At 40.8% G+C, this 25,523-nt stretch overlaps 1 protein-coding gene across 3 annotated transcripts in view; it reads right to left on the bottom strand.

The window, feature by feature from the left end:
• Nucleotides 1–25,523, bottom strand: part of LOC137134285 (transcription factor COE3-like) — a 137,771-nt gene that overhangs the window by 26,345 nt on the left and 85,903 nt on the right. For 2 of the 3 annotated variants that reach the window (XM_067518948.1, XM_067518946.1), the window contains exons 9-11: nt 23,509–23,642; nt 20,600–20,726; nt 1,051–1,139 (exon numbers count right to left, since the gene is read on the bottom strand). In XM_067518948.1, coding sequence (XP_067375049.1) covers nt 1,051–1,139; nt 20,600–20,726; nt 23,509–23,642 — 350 coding nt within the window. The remainder of the gene's footprint in view (nt 1–1,050; nt 1,140–20,599; nt 20,727–23,508; nt 23,643–25,523) is intronic. The other variant, XM_067518947.1, reaches the window with a different exon arrangement.

Here is a 25,523-nt window from a genome sequence, read left to right as displayed (position 1 = left end):
TTTTTGTTCGCCAGTGCTTTACTCTTCCATCCCATCTTTTGCTTCCTGCTCTGCTCCGCCCACAGGCAGGTTTCTACGGACCAGCCAATAATAAGAGAGAGTGCTGTGGGCGGGGGAGGGCCTTAAAGAGACAGCAGGTAAATCAAACAGACGAACGCAGACAAACTGTATCAAAGATCGTACTGAGAAAATAAGGTTTTAGAATTTTTCTTAGAAACTACTTTAATAGAGCCTCAGAATAAATATATCAGCCTAAAATTATATTATATGGATCCTTTAACCTGGCTGTTTACTAACACATATTCCACAACTTCCCACCAATAAAAATCCAGAATTCTTCAGTGGCCAATAGATGAATGAAGAACGAAAAATTAGTAATACAACAATCTGTGGAATCTTTATAAATCATATATGGATAAAATCCCATTACGTCTTAATTAAAACAATGACATCTGACATTAGGTGTTTCAGACAGTTTTAAACTTCCTTCACACTGATGTTCATGACAGAAAACAGCACCACAACATGGCGCAAACACTTATAAAAAAGTGAAAAATCCATCAGGTCATATTTTACCATTTCTCGCTGCCTGTCAGCCAGCGACTCAGCGGCATCCAAGCCTTCCTCCTCGCCAGCCGAGGGGAAACAAAATGCAGCCGGAGCAGCAGCGGCAGGATTTGCTCCCATAAACAGCTGTTTGCCGTTTGAAGGATCGGGAACAATCTGGCACGCTGGCAGTGAGGAGGCCGCGCCTTGCCAAGAGCGTGCCGAGCAGAACCGACAAATCCAATCAGCCAATTCAAGCCTGGTCCTGAGCTGCATTAAATAACACAAGGAACCTTCGAAATTCATGCAGTGCAGGTGGTCTACGGTTTCACACAGGGACAAACAGCCACTTCAGATTGAAATCAGCCTTTAATGTGGCTGTAAAGGCCGATTACAGACTCAAACAGCTCTGACTGACAGGTGCATTCTGGGTCGGACGTGCCAGAATAAACAAACCTCTGACCCGAGCACACAGCAGCCACTTAATGACTCGTCTCCACTGACCTTAGGTAACCTCTCAGGGTCCCCGGGGTGGCGAGGGATGACCTTCTGTAGCCTCTGGAAGCCGTAGTCTATGGTCGGCTCATTCAAGGCTGCAGGACGAGAGAAAAGAGAGAAAGAGCGGCGGTTAGGATGGAAGACACGATCTTATCCCGACACACTGAACAACACACTAAAGAACACAGAAACACACGGTCAGGTCAGATTTATTATGTTCTGACATGTTTCTCATAAAATAAACAGACTGATGATACAGTATCTGGACATCTGCTGCAGGATGAAGATGAAGACTGATTTACAGACATCACACCTTAAACACATCACAGGTGGGCTACCTGCCCTTTGCTTTGCATCACTGCTGTCTCTCTGAAGAACTTTGTCTATTTGTAAAGTTTTTTTGTTTTGTCAAGGACGATTAATGTTTTTTTCATTTATGTTTCCAGAATATTTTGCAGATGAAGCCCTGAGTCCCCTATGATCACTTGAGACCCTGGGCCTATAGGTGATCCATGGATGCTTTAATCCACTGACTTTAATGAAGTTACTGATTGTCCTTCTGTTTAAATCAATGACATATTGCTTACCAGTAACAAACAAAAGTAAATTAATTGCATCTGAGCGCAGTTAAATGTCTACACAAAAAATCCTTTGTGTTTTTTTTTAAATTAGTCTCTATCCAGTGATACAAGGTGTGTGTTTATTAGAAGATTTAATACAGTCATCAGGACTGTTGGTGTTAACATGACGTAACAGGTTTAATTTACACTGGAACAAAATGGTATTAATAGTTAAACGGTTTGTAGCTTTGAGAAACTGGGATGGACGCACACTGAATGCTGGACCCTCACACACAGGAAGTTTCTCTTTGGTCAATCTGTTTTTGGTACTTTTTATGTTTGTCTTTTGTGTGTTTTAGTGATCGTTTTATCCTCCATTTTGGGTCTAGTGACTGAGCTCTATAATGTTCAAACTTAAATATGAGCGCTCTGTTTGTGCAGAGGCTCTGGCCCCAGGGCCACGGGCATGAGGCCAGTAGGCTCGTTCACTAATCCACCCATGCTATGTGACTGTCAGACCCATATTTGTCAGTGCTGAGCTATATAAGTGCAGACCATTGTCCGACCTCTCGCTGATCTTCAGCGTGTAGCTTTGGATTAACAGTGAACACTAACAGAACAGAAAGCGAGCAGTTGATCTCTCTCTCTTTATCTCCTCCACTGTTTATTAAGTGTGAGACCTCACACTCCACCTGTCCTCCTTTGCCTTTTCACCGCTAATTCAATCCCCCCTTTTCTTCTTTTTTCCTCCACTCATTCACCCCTGCAAACAATCTGCCTTCCTCTTCCTCCTCTTCATGCTTCTCTCCATTCGCAGCGAGAGGAGCTGGAGAAACACCCGGAAATGAGTTGGAGGAGATACTTCTCCATAATCAAGCCCATTAATCATAAAAGACTGTCAAATTTGACTTTGGGGACAATTTGTCAGCCGATCTTGCCCACTCCGCTTTTGTCACCATTGGCTCTTGTATTCTGTAAGGATGATTGACACACCAAATGCCGCTGAGTAGAATAGCTAGTTTGCGCTAATATGCATAACCGTGGCTTTCATGAATAAGAATAAGGCAGCTATACGGCAGCACAGAGGGGTCTCCTTCAAAGGCCCCGCCGCCGTTTGTCGCCAGCGCTCCAAATAGATGTTATTACCATTATAACAATATTTGTTTTCTTTCCCCGGGAATGGGCAACCGCAAGCTGCTAAATCAAATTTGTCGGAGCCAGTTTGGAGCAGCGGAAGGCGGAGGAGAAAAAGGGCTTTCAGGTTGCGATTGGGGTGGGGGTGATTTCTGAAGGGTAACAGAGCACTGAGGGATGGGGCCCTCGTCGCAGGGGTTGCCATGTTGGAATTCTTACCTCCCCGCCTCCCTCAGAGGAAGCAGAGAGCAGCTCCGGCTTGAATCTATTACCTCCACCCGCCGCGAATAAAAGAGGGATTCATTGTTAGATCCCAAAGAGACTTTTTGGGGGGATGCAGAGCAGCGGAGGATGAAAGGAGATAATGCATTGGGACGACACGAGCAGCAGTCAGCAGCGAATCCCAAACCGGATTGCCTCTCGACACATACATACATCCCAACTTATAAAACAAGTGAAAGGCACTATGGGAACTGCTGTGATTGAATAAAAAACCCATTTACACTGAGAGAGGAAGGAGGGGGATCTGTGATGTTCAGCTCTTCATCTGCATCACCGTAGGGAAGTTTCCTGACCGGTGCAGGACGATGCTGAGGGAAGCAGTTCCAGTTCAAACTAAGTCTAAAGGAACCGTACTGCAACAAATCCTCTTTTATAAAAAGGTGAACATCATTTAAAGGCATCATTCAACTACAGTGAAGGGGGTAGGAGAAACTTGATTTCTCCAGGTAGAGTTCTCCTCTGCCATGTTGAACCCAGGGTTCTAAGCAGCTTTTTACTGCATGTGAAGAACAAAAGTCTGCAGACAGAGAGAATAGTGATACGTCTGGATAAAAGCAGAAATCAGAACATGGAGCATCGTGTTTAAAACAAGTCAAAATGACACTAACCTACAGTGGCCTGTAGAAGAATAAATAATTTGGTTTCAACCGAGTGTTTCTTGAATTCAGATGGTTAAAGCTGCTAAAAGGAGGTTCGTGTCTTTTGTCACCGTCCAGTTAAAATCTGTGAGCCATGCTTCAAAAGTAAGTGGAGGAGAATCTGATTACTCATCTGCTGCATGTACTGTGTGGATTACAGTAACCAGGTTGCTACAGTGCAGGTAAACACACCAACTGATATGAATAGGGTGGACGAAAAACTTTCACCTGTTTTATACATTTCAAAAGTCTTCACTGAATGTGGTCTGTGAAGCGTTTGTACTACTTAATCCAACAGCCAGTTGAAAGCATATCTTTTTTTTTTTTTTTTTTACAAAGGCTAAATTAATTTATTTATTGTCTAAAAAGAAATGGAACCACAGAGAAAAGGGACAACTGAAACCAACTAAAAAGACCCAAAAGTTTCGTGCTGAAAAGACTGCGCTAACTGAAAAGCATTTCCCAGTGTTGGTAGTGATTGAAATCATTTATAAAACTAAAATGCCCAATGCATTTTACTAGAAGAAACATTTACCTGACAAGAAAATGGATTTTAGATGCTGCCATTTTCTTTTATTTGAATTTGAATGTCTACATGTTTTATTTGGTTAATACAAATTGTTCTGCACGACTGCTTTCTATCCATCATTGGCCCAAACATTGTTATGTTTTTCCTTCAATTTAATCCATTAAATGCAAATATATTTTTGATCTCTTGTGCATCACTGACACACATTTCCCCAAATATTCAAAGTGATGTGTTGCTGCAAAAACCTGCAAAATAATAACTTATTTATCTATCTAGATTTTTTTAAATTGAGATCTAAAGAGGATCTCACGATGAAGAAAGAAACAAAGACAGAGGCTTTTAATAAACCTCTGGACCAAGTCGACCCCCTCCCTCAGCAGAAGTGAAGCCCATTACTTCCTCTTATTAAAATTTTGCCACACTTTGACCCCTGCACCGCATTGGCTCCCTGCAGGGCCCTAGCTCCTCCTCACTGCAAAGAGCCAAAGTGATTGGAGAGCAAAGGCAGGCAGAGCAAACCCTGACCCCCCCACCACACACACACACACACACACACACACACACACACTACACCGCCCATATGAAGACAGATTGCCTGATTTAGTGTAAACATATGCTGCAATTCCAGGCATCAGTGCCACTTTCTCCATCGTAATTTGTATTGATTTTTCTCTCTCTCTTTTTCACTGCGACGACATTTTCTCCTGCTGTCTGATGTTTCTTATAAATCAGAAAAGGAGGAGAGAAAGATAATTCAGAGGTGAGAGGAGGCAGAGAAAGAAGGGGGGCATTCTTTATATATTTAATCAAGTATTTATCGCCCTCTCTGTGTTTTTCTCTCTCCTCGCTGTGAAAGTGATCAAATGGTCGGTCGGCGTCCTGCTGATCGCAGCGCTCCGTTATTAGGTGACTAAGTGACTGAGGAGAGGACGAGGGGGAGAGACGGGGAGGAAGAGGGGGAGGCAGGTTATATGGTAAACTAATTTCTTGACGGCAGATTTGCAGCGAACAGCAGGTCAGAGCTCGTTTTGTTCTGCTGTGAATTTTTACACGTTTACAAGCCGGGATGTTTAAAATAAAAAACACTGAAGTTTGTGTGAAAACTGGAACATCTGCAGATTGATTCATGACCAAAAAGGCCCTGCTTGATTAATAATATGTGAACAATCCGAATTATTAAAAGCAGCTTTAACAGTCTAATAAAACCCAGTGTCACATACATAAAATATATATCTATATATTTACATACAGTAAAATGAAACAAGTTAAACCCAGAAGGCAGTAAAAAATGATAGGAAGAAAAGACAGTAAAAAGGGAATTGTAGTAGTAAAAAACAGGATCAGCAGGATCCAAGTCAGTATATGAAAAGTACAGCAGTGAACCACTACATAAGACAATGTTGTATTGTAGAAGTACTAAAGGATTAGCAGGTTGTGTCACAGAACTAGTAGTTAGAAAATGTATAAAGACACAACCCAACATTTGAGTGACCTACAGAAAATGATACATATAAACATATAAATCTAAACTGCCAAATGTTCTGTTACCCACATCTTAAATGTGCTGCTCAACTTTCAGACGGTTGACGTCACCACTATTTTTGACTTTTATTGACCATTATGTTCTTTACCTTTACTTTCATAGAAAAGTTTTTACTTTCTTTGTTTTTCTGTCCTTTCAGCTTATCCCATGAGTTCACGGTCACCACAGGGTCTGCATTTTAATTTGGCACAGTTTTTATGCCGGATCCCCTTCCTGATGCAACCCTCCCCAATTTCTACTGGGCTTGGACCGGTACTGCACAGCTGGGAATGGGGAATGGCTGTTGAGAGTTCAGTGTCTTGCCCAGAGACAAAGAGACATATAGCCGGGACTGGGGATCAAACCATTGACCCTGTGATCCATGGACGACTGCTTTACCAACTGAGCTACAGCTGCCCCTTTCATAGAACAGTGGTAATAAATTCAAATGATGTTTTAACTATTACAGGGAACAGAACATGATGGCGTGGTGTCCCACAGGGCTCCATTCTTGGACGCCTTCTTTTCAACTTTATATCCTTCACAGCATCACCAAATATAATGCTGTCATCGTATTTCCCTCCACATGCAGCTTTTCATTTTACTTCTTGTGATAGTATCAGTATAACAGGGGACCTGAGGGGGTGCAGCTAACCCCAAAAGAGACATCAATTCCTCTTATTTATGATGGGTCATCAGTTGTTTGGTTCCTTCATATGTGATTTATGTGTTTGGATTTGGTTTCAGATCAGAAATCCTCAAGCATCTGTGGAGTTTAGCAGGCGTTCTATCTCCCTCCAATAATAATTCTTCATTAAATTAGAAATTAAATGACATATATTTTTCTTTTCAAATATTTATAAGACAAATCTACATTTATCGCTAGGCTTTAGTTATTTCTTGCAGTTATTTGAGACAGTGCCAGCTGATGATGCCAGCTCTGCTTCTCAAGAAGTGTGTGACTGAATATGAAAGTTTAAATGACTTCCAGCTCACACATGGTCATGAGCTTTGCAGAGTGCTTCTCCATTGTGTGATGGGATTTAAAGCGCAGAAATCCAGCCACTGTGTACAAGGGAACTCCAGGTGAGTTTCACCTGTTCTGTTTCTGAGGGACAGAAAATGAGGTAAGTTGAGGCTGAATCTTCCTTTTCCTCTCTGTAATAATTCAGCACTTCTCACTGCAGATGGTGCCTGATAACAGATCAGAGGATCTGGGCTGTGGATTACTGAAACATCTCTGCAGGCTCATTACCCTGTTCACATCAGCTCCCACAATCCAGCAGGCCTCCATGCTTCACTCGAGCATGTATGAGTCTCTGTTTACATCCTCCCTCTCAAGACTGTTTACATTTATTTATCTCTGGCTATGTTTCATTTGCTGCTCCATGCTGTTGTCGGCCTCTCTGAGTGGGAATCTGTTTTTCTACGCGGCTGGTTTGTACATATTTACCAACCGGAGATGAAATCTGCACTTTGGGGATCCCTGCTCACCTTTACCTTTGTGTTTGTGTGGTGATGGCCTCATCGAAGGCACAGTCATGTCCCCACAGCAGCTCTGCGTGGCTTCCTCCTGTATTACACTTATCATTTCAAATAGACTCCATTTTCCATATGAAACATGCTGCTGAGCGGCGACTCCCCCGACACATTTCAATGCGCTTCTCCATACCACAGCATCATGTGCCACAATTTCCCATCTCCCCTGGCTGTGTGATTGATGCAGGTCAGCGTGGCATTTGGCCTCACTGCCCGCAGGTTGACGCTGCTCATGACTCTTTAGTTCCTCTGGTAGAAGGGGGGGTTAGTAGTGACAGATGCACAACATGTCGAGCCTTAAGTGGACGGCCTGATTTGTTTTGCTGCTTGTCAAGTGGCCAAGCAGCGTCAGCAGGGGCCGAGGCTGTTGACAAGCAGCCATAACACCCTGGATGCATCCTTTCAACGGCTTATTGATCCGCTGCTTTATTTCTCAGACTTCCAATTCATCACTCAGTCAGAGCAGAGAACCAACAAAAAAAGACAGTTTTTTATTCTGGGAGATTTACCCAAGGCCTGAAAACAGACAAAGCTGGTCTTGTACAACCAGAAGCTTCAAAGTGGAAGTATGTAAAGATCATGAGTAAAAGCAGTAAATATTATTATCTGAGATGTTGAAACTGTGAAATCTTATGTTTTGCAGAATTCTTGTTTTGTTTAGTAGCTAAAACTGTAAAATAAATGCATCAAATGGCATAGAAGTAAAAAGTAGCAAAAAAACATAATGCTCAGTACCAGTGCTTCAAAACTAAAGTATAACACTGGAGTAAATGTACTTCAACGTCTTTACATTTTTCTAACTGTGAATCCAACCGAAGAATGTTTGTCTCTTAGTATTTTCAGACTCAATTTCAAAATGTATGTCTGGTATTTAACTATTTTCTGCTGGTTTCCCACTCTGTCTTCAAATAACTGATGTTCACTGTAGTTTCTATTACACAAACAGGACAAAATATTTAAAGCATTTGTTGGGGACTATTTTAAGTGGCGGATTACTGTAAGTATTCCAGCTAATGTAAGTATTAATGGTAGCAGGATGGGGAACTAAAGTGTGTTCATGGTGATGAACATGTCATGAACGTGTCCCTCGGTGTAACAGGATCACTAAAGCGTTTTTATCATTCTTGGACAATAACTGAGCTTTTTTTTATTATTCTGTGATAGCAGGACTGATTCAAAGGGATGTAAACACTTAGTTTTGCCTCTCAGGATGCAGCCACCACCCACCCTCACTGTTGGAGTAACTTGGGACCAGAGCTACTAAGTTGCGATCTGCTGGTTTTCTTAGTAATAAAATTGTAGTTTTTTTGACAATGTTCTGACATTTTATAGACATACAAATTAACCAAAGTATTGAGAAAATAAAGAGCTAACACCAGAGCCTCCTCTCAGGCTACAAAGAAAGGGCTGCAACTAAGTGGTGAAAAGTACTCAAATCTTTTACTTAAGTATAATTATCACTTCACACTCTTCACTATTTACACAGGTATTACTGGGATAATGTACTTAAAGCACCAAATGTAGCACCTGCGCAGTATAACTAGAATGACTAAAAATGACAATGATAGTATATTATCTGTGTGTGAATGTGTTTGTAACTTTAATGTTACTGCTGTTGATGATGGAGCTTTAATAACTGTATAAACTAACTACAGCAGTCAGAGAAATGCAAAAAGTAAAATGTTTCCCACTATTCTTCTACTCTATAAGGTATGAATTGGTAGAAAGATAAACAAGCATAAAATGTAAATATGAATATAGACAGCCACAGATAAAGCAGTGTCTTTTCTCCATCAGCAGTACATTAATCATTTACTTCTCTTTGTCTGTATGGTAACATTTCTCTCTAGAAAACAAACACTCTCCCATTTCTTCGTTAGTTTGGGTCTTTTCATTGAGTTCAAGAAGAACAAAAATCATTGAATATCCCATGAGAAATAAGGAAAGGACGCCTACATCAACATGTTATTCCTCTCAGACTGTGAGACATTAAGCCTCTACACTAAAGTTCTGCAGCAAGGACTGATCAGAAAACCCCCACCCACCCGCGTCTGCACGTCCCTCCTCACTCTGTAACCCAGATGAACATTTCGCCGCCCGTCATCCTGTAGCTCCTGGGACTCGAGTGACAGGAGAACACCCACTCCCCTCCTGCTTCCTCCTCCGAGAGCCACCGCTGACGCAACAGCCTCTGTGATTAGAGCGAACATCCGCCCAGATCCAGCGTGTTAATCAGTGAGTAATTACCTCCTCGTGATTAGAGCTGAGGAGAAAAAGAAGAGTGCCTCAAAGAAATAGGCCCCCCACCTGAGAAGTTATTATTTTCTGGAGTGGCGAGTGAAAATGCCCCTGCAGAAACAGCTAATTACCCGACATTAGTTCCACAAGTGCCCGCTCCCTAAGTGGAGCGACGCCGATGTGCTCTTTGATATATGAGATGTGGTGCGTCTCTGCTGAGAGCGGAGGAATCCCCCGGCGGGGAGCACACTTCTGCTGTCTATTAAAAGATGAGACAAGAGCCGAGATCAAAGTCGAGGAGAGGAACTCACTCGTGTTGTTTCATTAGCATCTTGTGATAACTGCTCGCCTCGTTACAGACGTCACGTTCAAGACGCTGAACAGTCTCAGAGAGTCAGGTGAACTGGTTGTGGAGGTCAACAGGGGTCAGGTAGAGGATAAACGCTGTAACAAAAGTAGGGCCATGTCCAAACCTGACTGGATTCTCAGAATACATCACAGGAGGCAAATCCTGCCCTCAACCAAACTGTATAAACACAAAATCCTGCAAATCCACATCAGTCTCAAATTTTTTACCACCGCACCATTTTCACGCCCGAAACTACTATTGTACATAAGCTATGATATTATGTACAATATCAGAATGAACTTAAAAAAAACGTTAGAGGCATTTTCAGGGCAACTGAACTTGTTTGAGCTTCTTTTAAACGTTTAATCCGAAATGCTTCTTTAGTTCTGGCCGAGTAGTAGAAAAGTATTCCAGCTATTTACAGTAACAATATGTGGAATCTTTCAAACCTGTAAGCTACCACATTGTTGGTATCACCAAATCCCTTAATGCATTTATCCCCAAAACATGTCTTTATTATCAGCTGCTTTCTTCCATTTGAAGTGATTCCATTACTGAGCTCTACACATCTAATAAACATCTGCACACGATGTCATACTTCATTGTCCTGTTCTGCACTGATTCACATGCACAGATACTTTTAAGGCCGTGCAAAAAACCTGTTTGATAAAATTCACACACTGTTGATAAAGTTCTGATGTGTTAGAAAACTCGCGTGAGCAGCAGTGGAGAAGTCTTTGGATATTTAGATAATAAAAGTAAAAATGCCATAGACATACTGCATTACAAGTACTGCACTGAACATGTTTAAAAGTAAGTAAAACTATAAAATATAATTTGCTTAAACTTAGAAATACAACTCAAATGGCTGCCTAAACTTTTAAATCCAGTCAAAAATGCACAGTAAATAAATGTTATTCTGATTAAATACAGCATGTATTAAAAGTAATAGAAATCAGGGCAGAGGAATGAAAGGATTCATCTGCTGAGTATTTCATTGATGATTTATGGTTGATTTTTAAATATTCAGAAAGTAAAGAGAAACATCACAGTAAAAGTACTTTGGAACTGCATTTTATTTAGAGAAACTAAAGACAAAGCATCAAATCCTCAAATGAAAAACTGAAATGTTTCTTAAAATCTGCACGTCAGCTTATATGATCAACCATACACTGATGAACAGAAGTTATTTTAAGGTGTCACTGATTAATTTAAATACTGAATTCACACACAACACTACCATATTTATTATGATTTCCTTCTCACCTCCGACTTTATGCTGTCCCCTCACACGCTCTTTGAGCTGCCTGTCAATCACAGTTTAAACTTCATGAAATTTCTATGAGCATCGATTGCAGCAGAGACGAGTGGAGGGGGAGGGGGGCAGAGGGGGAGGTATGGGTGAGGAGGGTGTTAGTGACTCCACTGATTGATCAAGTGTCTTGCTTTGACTCTCTCTCTCTGGTTCGACCTCTCTGCTGTGAACGGTTTGACATGTTGTGAATTGAAGCGGCTGTTGTGAACAAATAACACAGGTGTGACGAAGGCTTAAAATACAGGTGTAAGTGTTCAAATCACAGGTAATGTCTTTAAAAGTTTCTTTCAAACATCTGTCTGTGTTAGTTGGGGCATCGGACATATGTGAGCTTCAACACAACATCTTGAACAAGAATGTTTTGACTCAGGCGGCATGATAATTAAAGCTTTAACACAAAACTGTATTGTTAAATTATTTATCAGTTTGTCATATCCCTATTATATCTGGACTTCAAACAATACAGTACATTTTAGTTTTTAGAGTAAAACAATGAAGAAAATATGATTTTCCACATATTTTGAAAACAGCTTTAAAGAATAGTTTGAAGTAATTTAAATATCTTTTAAAGATTTGCTTTATCTATTCTTTCACTCAAAATAGAAATACTGCCTCTGTTAACTGGTGTAGCAGCAGTTTGAATACGTTTTACCAGACATGTGAATTGTGCCAATTATGATGGAATTTCTTTCAGGTGTTCCTGAGAATAAGAAGGACAGACATGATGCCTCAACCACGACTCTCAGCGAAGAGGCGTAAAAATGCATCAGAATAAAATCCCACAAACCGTGTTTAAAATCACCTTGAATGTAAGTGAATATTTTTACAGATATACTGGTCAAACAGCACAGTCTAAAGTTACTTAGTATATAAGTCAGTATTAACAAGGGACCATGACCCAGAACATTCATGGGTTTATACAGTGAAGTCTAAAATGTGCTAGTGGCTACAGAGCTGAGGGGGAGCAGCCGAAACACGGAGTTAAATACAGAAAGGATCAGAAGTAATTTCAGCTGATACTAATCCAATTAAATTATATCCAGATCACTCGAGATCCTGATCACCAGCAAGACTGTCTTCCTGAGAAATACAATTTCGTTTGTACCACTAGTGAAAAACACTGAATGTGATATGTCGTATCGCTGACAACAAGATGTATTATTTGGAGTTTGTAGGGAGGCAGGTTTGGGTGGTGGACAGTTCACAGAGCACAGGTCTTTCACACTGGAGACTGGGGTTTGAGTCCAGTGTAAGACAACTGTTACTTTTGTAACAGCCACGTGTTACGTGCAAGACAACGTGATGTTAAGGAAGTAGTGATTTTTAAGGCAGACTGTGACTTTTTTACTTCCACTAACACCTTTATTTAGAGCCTACCCCTGATGTTTTTGTGTGTAACCCTTTCCAAACCTCTGTAACAACAGATGTGTCTCTATACATGGTGGGACTATAATTCAACAAATTGTTTACTGATCGTGATGACAAGGTACAAACGAATGAGATCTTTGGGTGTTAAAGTTCCAGGACTTGGTGGATCGACCTGCTCTCGCAAGCCTCTCTAACCTGTGACTTTACTTAACCGTTTGCTGATAATTCTACATCAGATTCAGAACTACTGCGGTAATTTTAAATGAGGTTAAAATGCACGGGACCAGCAGGTAGACCACCAAACTGCTGCAGAGACAATGCATCTCATGTCTTTGAATTAATGGAGTTTAATTCAGTCTGTATTTGTAGTAGTACAGACTTAGCTGATGTTAACCAAACCCCTGTACTTAATCCAAAAAATGTTGAAAGTACAATCTTCTCACACAAGATGTTTAGATGTTCACTTAAATTAAGAATTCTTGTAATTTTAAACTGAATTTACTTATGTAGTGTTATATTACTTCTTTTTCCACACTTTCTAAAAGTTGTCGCAAAAGTTCCCCACTAATAAACAGAGTTGTATCATCAGTAAATAATATCCACCTCACTGCTACAACTTGACTAACTTGCTTACTTCTGCCCCTCCAGGCCACGTCTGTATAAGTGGAGGAGGATGTATATGTGGAGCTTTATTTGGAAAAAGTTGGAGTGTTGGCCGCACAAGCTGCTGTCACAGTGACGTCTTCAGAGCTCTCAGCTTCTTGTGAACGAATGAGGTCGGGCTGCAGCAACTATCAGCGCCACTGGAAACACAATGAAGCACTTTTTGTCCTTCCACCCCCAACACACACATGGAAAACATTAGCTGATTGTTCCATGAGGGTCTGCTAAAGGTCTTGTGAACATGTAACTGGGACGCGAGAGTTGCACTGCTGTAGATTTCTGGAGGAGAGGTGGAGGGTACTTCTCTCTCTCGACATATATGAAGCACCGTTCACTAATTGACTTCTGAATTTTTATTGTTTAATTACTGTCAGAGTAACACATGGAGGCAATTATCTGTAACGGGCTCAGGATCAGTTTCCACCTACACAGAGAGGAGGAACCAACACACATCATTTTCAGCTTTTTATGGCTCCACTCATGGTGACGTTTGGAGGAAAATGACTTAAACCATAATTCACGGTTTAATGTTTTATTGAGGATCACACCGACATGTTTCAGCAAGGGAAATATCAGTTTTCTGTCCTCGTTCTTTTCTTTCAGTTTGACTGAAAATAAAGATTCCAAATAAGCCAGTGTTGTTTGTTAGTATAAGTAAAAGCATTAAAGGTGATGTGGCAGTTCAATTCCTTGCTGAGCTTTAGTTTTACATTTTATTTTTAGTAATTTTTTAATTTCCAAAATGGACAAACATCATTTTTTAATTTCAGTTCTTTATAATATTGTTTCTTAAAAATGTATCTATAATGAGCTTTTTTCACCATTTCCCTTATAATTCTCATTCTAAAAACATCCTCATTTACAGCTAAAACCAGTTATATTAAATGATGTGCAAATTATAAAAGGAAGGAGGAGTCTGTCATAAGAAGAGAAACATATTTTCTTTCAAACAAACCATTGTTTTTCAGACTTGAATCTGCTTTATTCTTCCTCTGAACGCGTTGTAAATCTAAAAGGAGACTGAACTGCTCAAGGTATAACTTTATTGTTGTTGACATGGGGTCACGGGGGGATGCAGTTTTGTATCAAGTAAAAAAAATAAGGACTGAATATTTGTAGGTGTTAGTAGTAAACACTGGAGAAAACCATCTCTTAGTGGAACAAGAAAAAAAACACAAGAACCAACAGAACAAATGACCTTTAAATCCACTTAAATCCACTGGATACTGTACAACTGTAGTTATTTGTGGCATCAAGTAACATTTATCTGTAGAGCTGCTTAATCTCAGTGACTGTCCCAGGGGGACATGAACACCCACACCAACAAGGAGAGGACGGATAACATCAAACTGTTCTCATCTACCTGAATCAGAGAACCATCACTTGTGTAAATCAGTATAACCACAGACAACCACTTTCTGACTGCATATTTTGAAACTTCAAATAATTGACTTCAGAGCTTCATGGATGGATCACTAAACCGGAGAGGTCAATGGGTCCCTGGACCAGAGCCTCTGTGTCTTTCAGAACTGAAAAATAGTAGAGAGCTGCATAAAACACAGCAAAAGAACAGACACAGTAACAAATGAGCCACATGAAAATACACAGCAACCACAAAAGGATGAAGGACAAATATGAGACTAAACAATTTCCTACTGGGATTAATAAAGTTCTTTATATCTTGAATCTTAAAATGTGTTTTTGTGGCTAAAAATAAATCAAGACTTAAACCAATAAACATTTTCATCAAAAGACTAAATCACAATCAGGTGCCAACATTAACATTCCAACATTATTTATCACTATATTTAGTACATTATCATGTGCTCAATGTCCCAAAACCTCCTCCAGCTAAATGAAAAATCAAATAATTCTATTTGGCACATGCTCACTGCACAACATTTCTCACCCCAGCAGCCAGAAATGTGAGTCTCCTTCCATAAAAAAGTGTTCTTCTGAACATGCAGGTCCTTCCTCCCTCACACTGACCTTTACACAACATTTAGATCATCATGCACAGACAATTGTAATTCCCTGTAATCAGTGTTTAAAGTCTCATCCCTGCTGCTCCTGCACTCATTACACATTAAAACACATTAAAGCACATAATCTCTGTTTAACCCTCACTTTACTGGGCAGCAGTCAGATTTTGCAAAATGACTAAAACCAGACAAAAAATAACTCTTTATCATTCAAAGATGTTGTTACCGCACCATCAGATTAGATACTGTAGCTTTGCTCATATTCATATATTTAAAAATATCATCTTTCCCCTGCAGTCCAGTTCTAGTTTAGAACCACTGACATGAGCCTGTATCTGTGGACCTGACTTTTCATAACTGAGCAGAGGCTACAGACACTTTTTACATAACCTGTAAAGGGTTATAATCAAAACCAGGAATCTCTAACTACACTTAACGTGAGAGGGGCTGCGAGAGCTACAGCAAGGCAGTTTTATTGGTCAAACTCGGTAATAACTCATCAACGCTAATGCGTCACATTGTGAATAACGTCACTTCCTGTTTTTGGACTGACTGCTAAAGAGGCCGAGCTCCACCAGAGCTGCAGCAGCTTCAGTTTACCATCATCCTGTCTTACTCTCGCCTACGACTTCATCCATCTTTAGCACTCATCGACAACACAGGAGCCACACCTCGGCTCCCAGCAGGCCTCAGCAAGGTGGAGAGTTGTGGGGGGTTCAGGCGTGTTGAGGCTTGCCAGAGTTAACCCCCAGAAACCCCCAAAGGCAAAGGAAACAAGCCGTCCAACCTCCACTACACATCAGTCCATCCTGAGCCAAACTCCTGCTGAAAGCAGCGGTTCAGGAGAAAATGAGCCAGAGTTTCTGAACACAGTTCTGACTGTGTTACTGGTTGTGTTCCATTTAAACCAGTCTGGCCTAGACTGGGCACACTGTCATTTTCCTGTGAAGGAGAAAGAGTCAACACCAATAATTTGATCTCCTTACTAAAAATCAATATTCTCCTTCTGTCTGCTTAAAACACATCGTCTCTTTGCTCATTCTGTCTCATTTCTCTTTCCTCTTTCCTCCATCACTTCTTCCTCCATCTCATCCACCTTCTCCCGTGTCTTTCCTTGTCATTTGAATCTGACTTCATCTTAGTTTCTCTTTCACCCTCCTCCTCTCTCTTCCTCCCCCCTGTTCTCCCTCTCCAGGGCTGCAGATCCCCAGGTGCAGCTGCAGGAGGACGGAGGTGGAGGGGTTGAAATTAATGAGAGGAGCCTGGAGGTATTGACTTACCTGGGAAAACACAGCTCTCTAAAAATCAGTGGCCGAGCGCCGCAATAACTCAGCAGCAATCGATCCCACTACCCCCCCTCAACATCATTGATTCGTGCATTACAAGCTCTGAGGCCGCTGGTGTAGACCCAGCAGCACCACCCGACTCATTCAACACCAGCATTTGAGCTGAGAGGGTGATGAAACCTGAAGAAGAAAAAAAAAAACTGCAAAATACAACAAAATACAAAACTTGAGAAACAAAAACCATGAAAACAAATCTGCCAAAACAAAACAAACAAAAAAAAAAATACAAAGCTACAAATAAAACAAAAGGAAAACTGTGAAAATAAACTGCACCCCTCACCAAAAAATACAAAGCTACAGAAGCAAAACAGAAAAATGCCAAAGAATAAAATCTGATTCATCCAACTCTGATATTTGGTTAATATGGCAAAATGAAACCAAACTCCATGATTCCATACAGGCACCGCTGGAGGAAAAAGAGGAAAATGTGTGTTTATGATATGAACATGTGTCAAAGTCGAACAGCGTCATGTATTTGCCATTTTAAAGACATAATTTCTTCCCAGCTCTGATGATTAGAAACAGACTGGTCTCAGGTGCAGAAAACTGCAGGAGGAATCACAGCAACTTCTTGTCATTCTGCTCACTGTTTCTTGCCTTTGGCCAGTTTTTCAGAGCGAAGCCTCAGGATCAAATCCTGAAGCCGCTTTAAGCTACAGAGAGGAAGAGAGAGGGGAAGTCTGGGAAAACACTCGGCTCCCAGTGCTCGTCACTTCACCTTCTGCTGCACCTCTATGCTGGGGAGGGTGCATTCACCACCACGGATTAAACACAAACGTCGCTCTGTCATTGGCTGGCAGTGTGTGCCACAGTTCAGGTCGACAACTTAACTTCTAACCTGAAACTCGTGTCATGCTACAACCAACTTTATGCTTCAAGGACCTCCACCAACCTCCTTAAAATCTCAGGAGGCACCAGTTACTTTTGGAACCCCCTGAAAGGCCACTGTAAAGCCTATAAGAACCACGGGAACCTTGTAAAGAACCTCTGGGCCACCAAAATCACCATTCACACAACCCGTGGAGTGTTCTGAAGGAGAACTTTCAGGAGCCCTACAACCTCTTAGCGAAAAACAACTTGCAGAACATTTGTCCAAGTAAAAAATCTACGTGTGGTAGAACTCGTTACACTCTGACCGTTTCTAAAGAGCCACACTAGCTCTCAATCAGTTTGATCTTCCACTGACAATGAACCTGTTTCTTCTGTGTTGTTTTCAGATGAATCCTGGATGAAACAGTAGTTTGCATACGTGTGTGTGTGTGTGTTTGCAGGGAGGATCTCTCTCTCTCAGACGTGTGTAAGTGTAACCTCCTGAAGAGAATGACATCAGCAGGAGAGCGATGCTCCAATTATCCACAGCTCGCCTGTTTAGGATTTAAAAGCTCATTTCACATGCATGAGCACAACTGCTGGCACAATGAGTGTGCTCCGCAAACTGACGCCTTCTCAGTCTTGAAGTATGGACATGTGAATCAGATGAACCATCGGCATGTGCGCACAATATGGCCGCCACCGCTCTGGCAGGAGGAGTGTGGAGAAGAAGAAAATGTTTGACGGTCTGATGCAGCCACGTGTTTATATGCCTGCAGGCTATTGTCTGTTGGTTTAAGATTTGAGATAAATTGCGTTGTTACAGCAACATTGATTCAGGCTATAATTTTATAAACAGCATTGGAAATACTCAGATCATTTATTTAAGTAGAAGCAGAACTAGTTTCTCTGTTTTCTATACGTTTTTTTTTTCTTTTGGTGTGGGATCAGATGTCCAGAAATAAAATAAATAGGATGGTTTTTAATGACCAGATTATTTTTTTAAATAAAAAACTAAACTAAACACATTTTTTAGTTTTACAGGAAGTTTGGGTTTACTGCTGATTCTTTAACCTACAGTTCTTCTTATCTGATCATATAGCCTAACACACTTGGTTCTTGGGGTGAAGAAGGTTAAACTCCTGCAGGTCCTTGCTGCGTTTCTTAGGAGAACAACAGCTTCCATTCACAACACACCTCCACACAAAAGCACATCTCGCGGCTCGTGTGAGTCCTATCTGTAAATGGGATCACAGATTAGCATTGCAAAAGGAGGCGGAGGCCGGACCGTCCATTGTGAGCATCTGTCTCTTCCTTCCTCAGCGCCTCCAACAAAGACGAGAGCGGAAGGAAGGAAGCAGTGATAAACTGGTGTTCAACAGAAAGCAAGAACACGCTCGCCTCTTTCACGGCCCGACGCAATGACATTTACTTATCACACTAAACAGCCTTCCATCTGACCTTTCTGCTACTTTGAATGACATCTGGATATTCTGATGGAATAATCGAGGACAGTAAAAGCACCGATTTAAGACACAGATAAGGAGTCATTGGGATGTTAAACTCGTGCTCAGGCTGTTTGGACCTTTGTGATCTGTCAAAAGCTTCTACATTTCATCACTTGGTCAGGCTTCTTTATGAACCCTGTATTTTCAGGCTAATTTACTGAACACTTTCCTCAGAACTTTCCCACATGAAGAGGCTCAGGTTTTTCAGAAAAAAAACAAAAAAACAACTATGATATTATGTGGTGCATTTGTTTGGCAAGTGAAGTTCTCTTGGTAAAGTTTAAATACAAATAATCAAAAAATCCAAGTCACGACATTCAACCATGACTCCGAAGGACTGGTTGAGGAGGATGGGACTGACACACCTTCACCATCAGCATGCAGAAAACTGTTTACAGTGAACAAACTTGATCCTGGTTGGCATTAACGGGACTAGAGCCTAAAGACCTTAAACCTTTCTTTACAGCCTCTCTTCAGTCCCAGAGAGTTTTGCAGCACAAAATAGCCAGAAACTGTTTGTCCATAATTTGTTGAAACCTGAAGAAGTTCCAAAGGTTTTCCAAAGATATCAAACCTGTCAGGCTGGAGTTTGGGTAAACGCAGGTAAAATAATGCACAGGACAAAGACAATATTTCCATTTTGTTGGTGAAGAAACTGATTATGGAGATACAGAAGATACACACAATCATGAGATGTCTTCGAATAGAGTTTTGCAATTAGTTGTAGTTGAATATGTAAGTTTGTACTTTGTACTTTAAAACTCAACCTTTAACAGGTAAAATTGTTTTGTTTAGTAATCAAAAGGATCTTAGCTAGTTCTCTCAAAAAAACATTACCTTAAAGAAGAGTAATTGTCGTATGTACTGTCCTTATCCTCGATTTTATATTTTCACACCCAAACTTCTGTTCAGAGCAGAATCATCTCTCCCTTCCTCTCACCCTACAATTGTCACCACTGTATGCCATTAATTCTGTGTGTTTTCTCCCATAGTTGTCTTTGTCCTTCTCTGTCTCCCTCTCCCTGTCCCTTTCTGCAGGTGTCCCCGGCTTTGAAGACGTGTGTTTTCCAGTGTGCAGCTACTGGTCCTAACAACCTGCCCGATGTTTTGTTGTTGCTTTTGTGGCTCTTTTCTTTTCTCTCTTCACTTTTCACTCACCCCAACCGGTCAAGGCAGATGGCCGCCCACCCTGAGCCTGGTTCTGCTGGAGGTTTCTTCAGTTAAAGGGAGTTTTTCCTCTCCACTGTGGCCTAGAGCTTGTTCAAGGGGGAATTGTTGGGTTCTCTCTATAATCTTGACTTTATTCTGTAAAGTGCCCTGAGATAACTTTGTGTGAATTGGTGCTATATAAATAAAGTTGAATTGAATTAAATTGAATAATACAGTTCAACTTCAGCATGAAGAATGTACGGATTACCACTGAAAAGAGGACTTGTGATGAGATTTCTGATTTATTAATGAGATAAATATCTGCTGCACAAAAAACTACAAACAATATCACCCCAAATTGTGCTGTAGAGGTTTAGTCAAAAGCCATCATCACAGCTAAAAAACCTCAGCACCAATGTCTGTGATCTACCCTAAAGACAAACCGTACAAAAATGGACAAAGGTAAAAGCAACTGGACCATCAGGGTTCCTGGGACCTTCAGGAAACAGTTACAACAATAAAATCTACTGTAAAAGCCATTTATCACAATGAAATCCTCCAGCTTCAGATCTTCTTTTGATCAGACCAGTGATCAGTGCCATTGTGTTATTTATTGCTCTTACCGGTGTAGACGAAGCGTCCCGGCGCTCCTTTGCAGAACTGTTTGGACTTATAGGACAGCGTGACCTCCACGACCCCTGGTATGTGGCGAGGGGGAGTCTGAACCCGGATGGCGTGAGGGGTGATCAGCTGGGTTGTGAAACACAAACAGTTTTAAGCATGTTAGACTAGGACAGAAAATACCCCAACATGGGGATCATGAAGAAAGCATCAAAGAATATGGGACAATCCAGGGAGCTTGACTTAAACAAGTCAGAGTTCTGTTCTGAAACTAAATGTTTTACGGGACTTTGTTGTGTACCCAGGTCTTTAAAGTTGGTCAGGCATACACACTAAGTATTCACTGAAGATATTCCTGCCTTGTGACTTTTTCACTGTATTGTTGGTCTCAATGGGTAATGTGATGTTGCCCAGTGTTGATGTGCAGTTGGTTTTACAGCCACTCTGCTGCCATCTTGATGTGAGGGTCTGGGGGTTTGTTCCGCCTCACACTTCAAAATGGGGCCTTTAGTATTGTAAAAGGCATTTTACTACTCTTTACATTGGTAATCAAATGGTGAATTAAAGCTTTAAAGTTCATATTTCAGTTTTTCCAATGGAACAACTTTTACAACAAGCTGATTAATTTGGCGCAACACCTAAAAGGATGGAAGTGAGCTGATGTGAAGGCAGTTTGGTTCAGGTTATTCAGGTTCTGAGTTCAGTTCATTTTTTCTGTTTTCTGGACTTAAAAGCCTGTGGGGGTTTGAACAAATGAGTCCAAACTTATACATGCTCCTTTAATACACTGAAGGTCTGTCATGTTTTCTTCAGCATCTTTTCCACAGTTCTTGAACGCAAACACTTTGTTGAACGATTTGATTTTTTTTCTGATGTCCAGAGTTGTCATTGTGTTTTGTACTACCAGTGTTTGGAAACGTATCCCCGAGGACATAAAGAAACATGTGCGTCTACACGATTCCATCACCATAAATTGGCTTAAACTTGTCTTTTGGTCTGAATTTGGACAAAAGTTTGCCTACTGAGTATGTGGGACCAGTGTGTTTAAAATAAACTAGTTCATAAATTCTGCCATCAGCAAATTTTAGAAGTGTTTGAGGTTAAAACTCATCTGAATGTTCACACTAAAAGATGTGCTGCAAAGTCTGCTGTTATAGAGAGGAGGGAGAGACAAATAAAACGTTTAATACAGGGGTAACTGTGCACATTCAATCTCTCCTGGAAGACTTTCATAGTGTCGACCTCAGTTCTTCACATGAAAAGAAACAGAAATGGTTGTGTGAAGTGATGTTCAAACCTTTCCAGCAGCTGAGGTGGGCTTTCAGTTCACTAATCCAAAAAGCAAACTGAGTTACAAGATGCATTTGTGAAATACTGTCCTGTACATAGCTGGGAAAAAGTGTGAGTGTGTGTGTGTTGGGGGTCTAAACAAAAGCTTTCATATGAAATCCTCACTCATATTAATTGAAAACAGCAAGACAAGTGAATTTGTGTTGCATGTTAGGAAGCTGGTAATATATATTTTTGGTATGAAAACACAGAAAGTCAAGGTGCAGTACAGGACAGGTGCTGATCTGATCTTGATCAAATTAAGGGCTTTAAACAACTACAAAATAAAAACCTATGCCATAATAAAAACACAATGTGAGCCACAAATTCACACAGCTTCACGCATTCTTGTACTGGTATTGATACAGAATCTGAATCTTTCTATTGAAACGTAAGTTGAAAGCACTCCGATCTTCACCAATCTGGGTCAGCGTGCAGTCTGTGTTGCGGAGCTTTGGAGTCTGTCTGCTCACCGCCAGACGACAGTGATCAAAGTGAGGAGCGTGTGATGAGAAGCGAACAGCGTGTGGAGGTATATCTATCTGCCTCACGCCTCCTTCCCTGCCAGGTGTTCTGCTCTTATGGACCTGCTTCAATATTTCATGCCGCTCCGTATGCGCAGCTTCGCCAGCAGCTCAACAGCCACTACATCTACATATTTTTGGGGACATGCAGACCTGCTTCAGATACAGACGCAGGTGTTTCTATGAATACAACTGTGGATATTCGTGTGTGTAGAAGATGGAGAACATTATGTACAGTATGTGCAGCTGCTTTTGAGGTATGATCTCTGCACCAAATAGTGTTTTTCTGTGAAATCTCTTCAGAAGGTAAACACATATAGAGGCTCTAATTAGGTGTTGATTTCATAATAAAACCAACTGCTACTTTTGCTTTCTGATTATACGTTTTCTCCACAAACTACAGCTAAAACAATTATTACTGTAATGTTTTGTGCACCTCTGCAAATACCGTGTGTGGATTTGGTGTCAGATCAGCTGGAGCAGCTCCTCTGCAGCCTCTCTTATCTCAACTCTGACTGCACTGGTTTCTCCATGCAGGGATGAATTATAAACCAAATTATTTCTGTTATTACCGTTATCCTTATAGCCTAATATCAAAGGCAAGCGTAGCTGCAGGAAGACTTCCTCTCTGCTCGCAGCATGTCACCTCTAAAACTGCACGTCTGACCAGAATGAGTTTTGCTCCAGCAGCACTGCTAATGATCATCATCGGGCTATTTATATTTACATTTACTGAAGCTGCGATCCACCTATGCATGTGCTGAACTATATATTATCGTGGCCTCTTAACTAGTGTGTGTGTGTGTTTTAAACTTCAAAGTCACACTCAGTTCAATAGGTTACTGTGCCTTCAACACGTAGCTCAGTGTTGTTGCAGTAAGGCTAATTCTGATACTAATCGAGTGCATCCTTTTAGGTGCTGTGCTGACTTGTTTTATTTGTCATGACACATTGGCTACTGTGTGTATTTACCATATTTAATAGTAAAGCAACAGGCTAATTAATAAAGTTCTGCTCTTATGTGTGTATCACGCATTACTCCTTGCACTTCTTCTCACCTCGCTCCAGACAAGCATGGTGCCAAAGACGACCTGCAGGCCATCGAAGAAATTGTCCCCGATCAGTATGACAGTGGCTCCGCCAGTCGTCCAGCCCTCGCTCGGACTGATGGCTTTGATGCAGGGCGTAGCTGCTTCGGAAACACAGGCAACACAACAGAAACATAAGTGATACACTTAGAAACAGAGCTGACAGATAAATTATTAGAAAAGACAACAGCACCTCATCTGAATGGACCAATAAAAATGGAGCAATTTAAAGGAAACACAGCACGGAATTGCGTTTGAAATTAGCAGGTTAACTAATAGTTCAGGTAGAGTCTGTGTCTGTGAGTTTAGTTACGCATGAGCACATCATTTGAGGTTCGTTGTAATTTTCCTTTTATTCTTTATTGATTTGCTTGTGATTTTATGTCTCACCTCTAATGCTTTTATAGTTATTAAATCAGTCATTTTCAATCCAGATTCTTTATTTTCCACCACTCTGTGATGAGACAAATTCAAATTTAACCTTATGTCTCCTCTGTGCAGTTGTCTTGCTGAAGAAATTCTGTGAAAAGTATCACTGAAAGAATTCAAGAAAAAAGCGAAATGTGAACTAAACCTAAAGGCAGAACGCGTAAAAAAAATGTTAAACTTGAGCCTGACTTCCTCTGACCTCCAACCTAACTGTACACACTCCAGAAGCTGTTGACTGAATTTAATTTTTCCACACCGACAGAGAGCTTTCAACCACATTATCATCCACACTAGACTGATGTACCAGCAGCCTGTTAGTCCCCCACTAACCGAAGCAGTGATTGGCTTTTCCAGGGCCACAAAGATCAATAAGGGGCTCCACATAAATAGTGTCTCGGTGATGACCAGACTATAGTCCGGACTGAGTCGAGTCAGCCAGGCGGGCAGACTCAGAGCAGCGAGGAAAGGAAGACCAGGCTCTGCAGGTTTACAACAGTTTCCCGGAGTGTTTTATTGGGAGGCTGATTTGATATTCCAGTCAGAGCTCTGAGTTTCCTTTTGTTTACTATGAGATCTGATCTATAAAGCGGTGTTCAGACTCTATTAAAACATTCCAGTTACAATTTTCACCACTATTAGTAGATTAATGACCTTCTAATACAAGTTACTGGCAGTATCAGCCCACGGAGAAGGAAATATGGAGCATCTTTTATTCATAGATTATACATACTTCAGTATAATGATTTAATTTTTATTTATTTGTTTTGTGGGTCCAAGTAAATCTAGAGCCTTTCTGGAGCCACTGTCAAAGACCAGCGGCAAACCACTAGTAGAAATGTACTAAATTACCATAGGTACAAATTTGATGTGATTCTACTTTAAAATTTTACACTTACATTATTATCATGATTATGATGATGATGGCATATTATTAGAGAACTGCAACATTACAATGTCAAACACACAAATGCATAGATACCTGTAATCTGAAAAAAGTCTCAGAATGAGTACTTTTACTTTTGGTAATTTTCTTGATAATATGTTCGTACTTCTCATAATTGGTTGTGTGAAGTCATGTTCCAACCTTGCTAATAATTTTATATGCAGGACTTCTACTTGTACTAGATTTTTACACTGTTGTATTTGTACTTTTATTCAAGTGAATGATCCTACTACTTCTTTAACCACTGTCCAGTCCTACATCTTGGCTTAATGAGGATATCAATGCTGTTTCAACAACTAAGCAGCTCTATGGTAGAAACTATCATGATGCAACAGTAAAGTCTCAATTAGCTGAAAGCTGAAAGAATTAAGTAATATTTAAAGTAAAGGCTCAACGTTATAGCCCCCCACCACCCACCCCCACCACAGTTACAGCATCAACTTTTGAAAGTCACTGAGTTTCCAGATGAAAGCAAAGACTCCGCTCGGCCTCCCCAAACCCTGCAGCTGCTGCAGAGGGTCGAGGCTTTTCCTGCTCCGAGGACTCGATTGTCATCATCTTATTAATTTCCCTCTTTTGTCAAAGCAGTAAACAAACAGTCCAGTGGGTCTGA

The sequence above is a fragment of the Channa argus genome, chromosome 10 (genome assembly GCF_033026475.1).
Source record: "Channa argus isolate prfri chromosome 10, Channa argus male v1.0, whole genome shotgun sequence".
Classification (NCBI taxonomy): Eukaryota; Metazoa; Chordata; class Actinopteri; order Anabantiformes; family Channidae; genus Channa; species Channa argus.
This window is presented reverse-complemented; position numbering and strand designations above follow the sequence as displayed.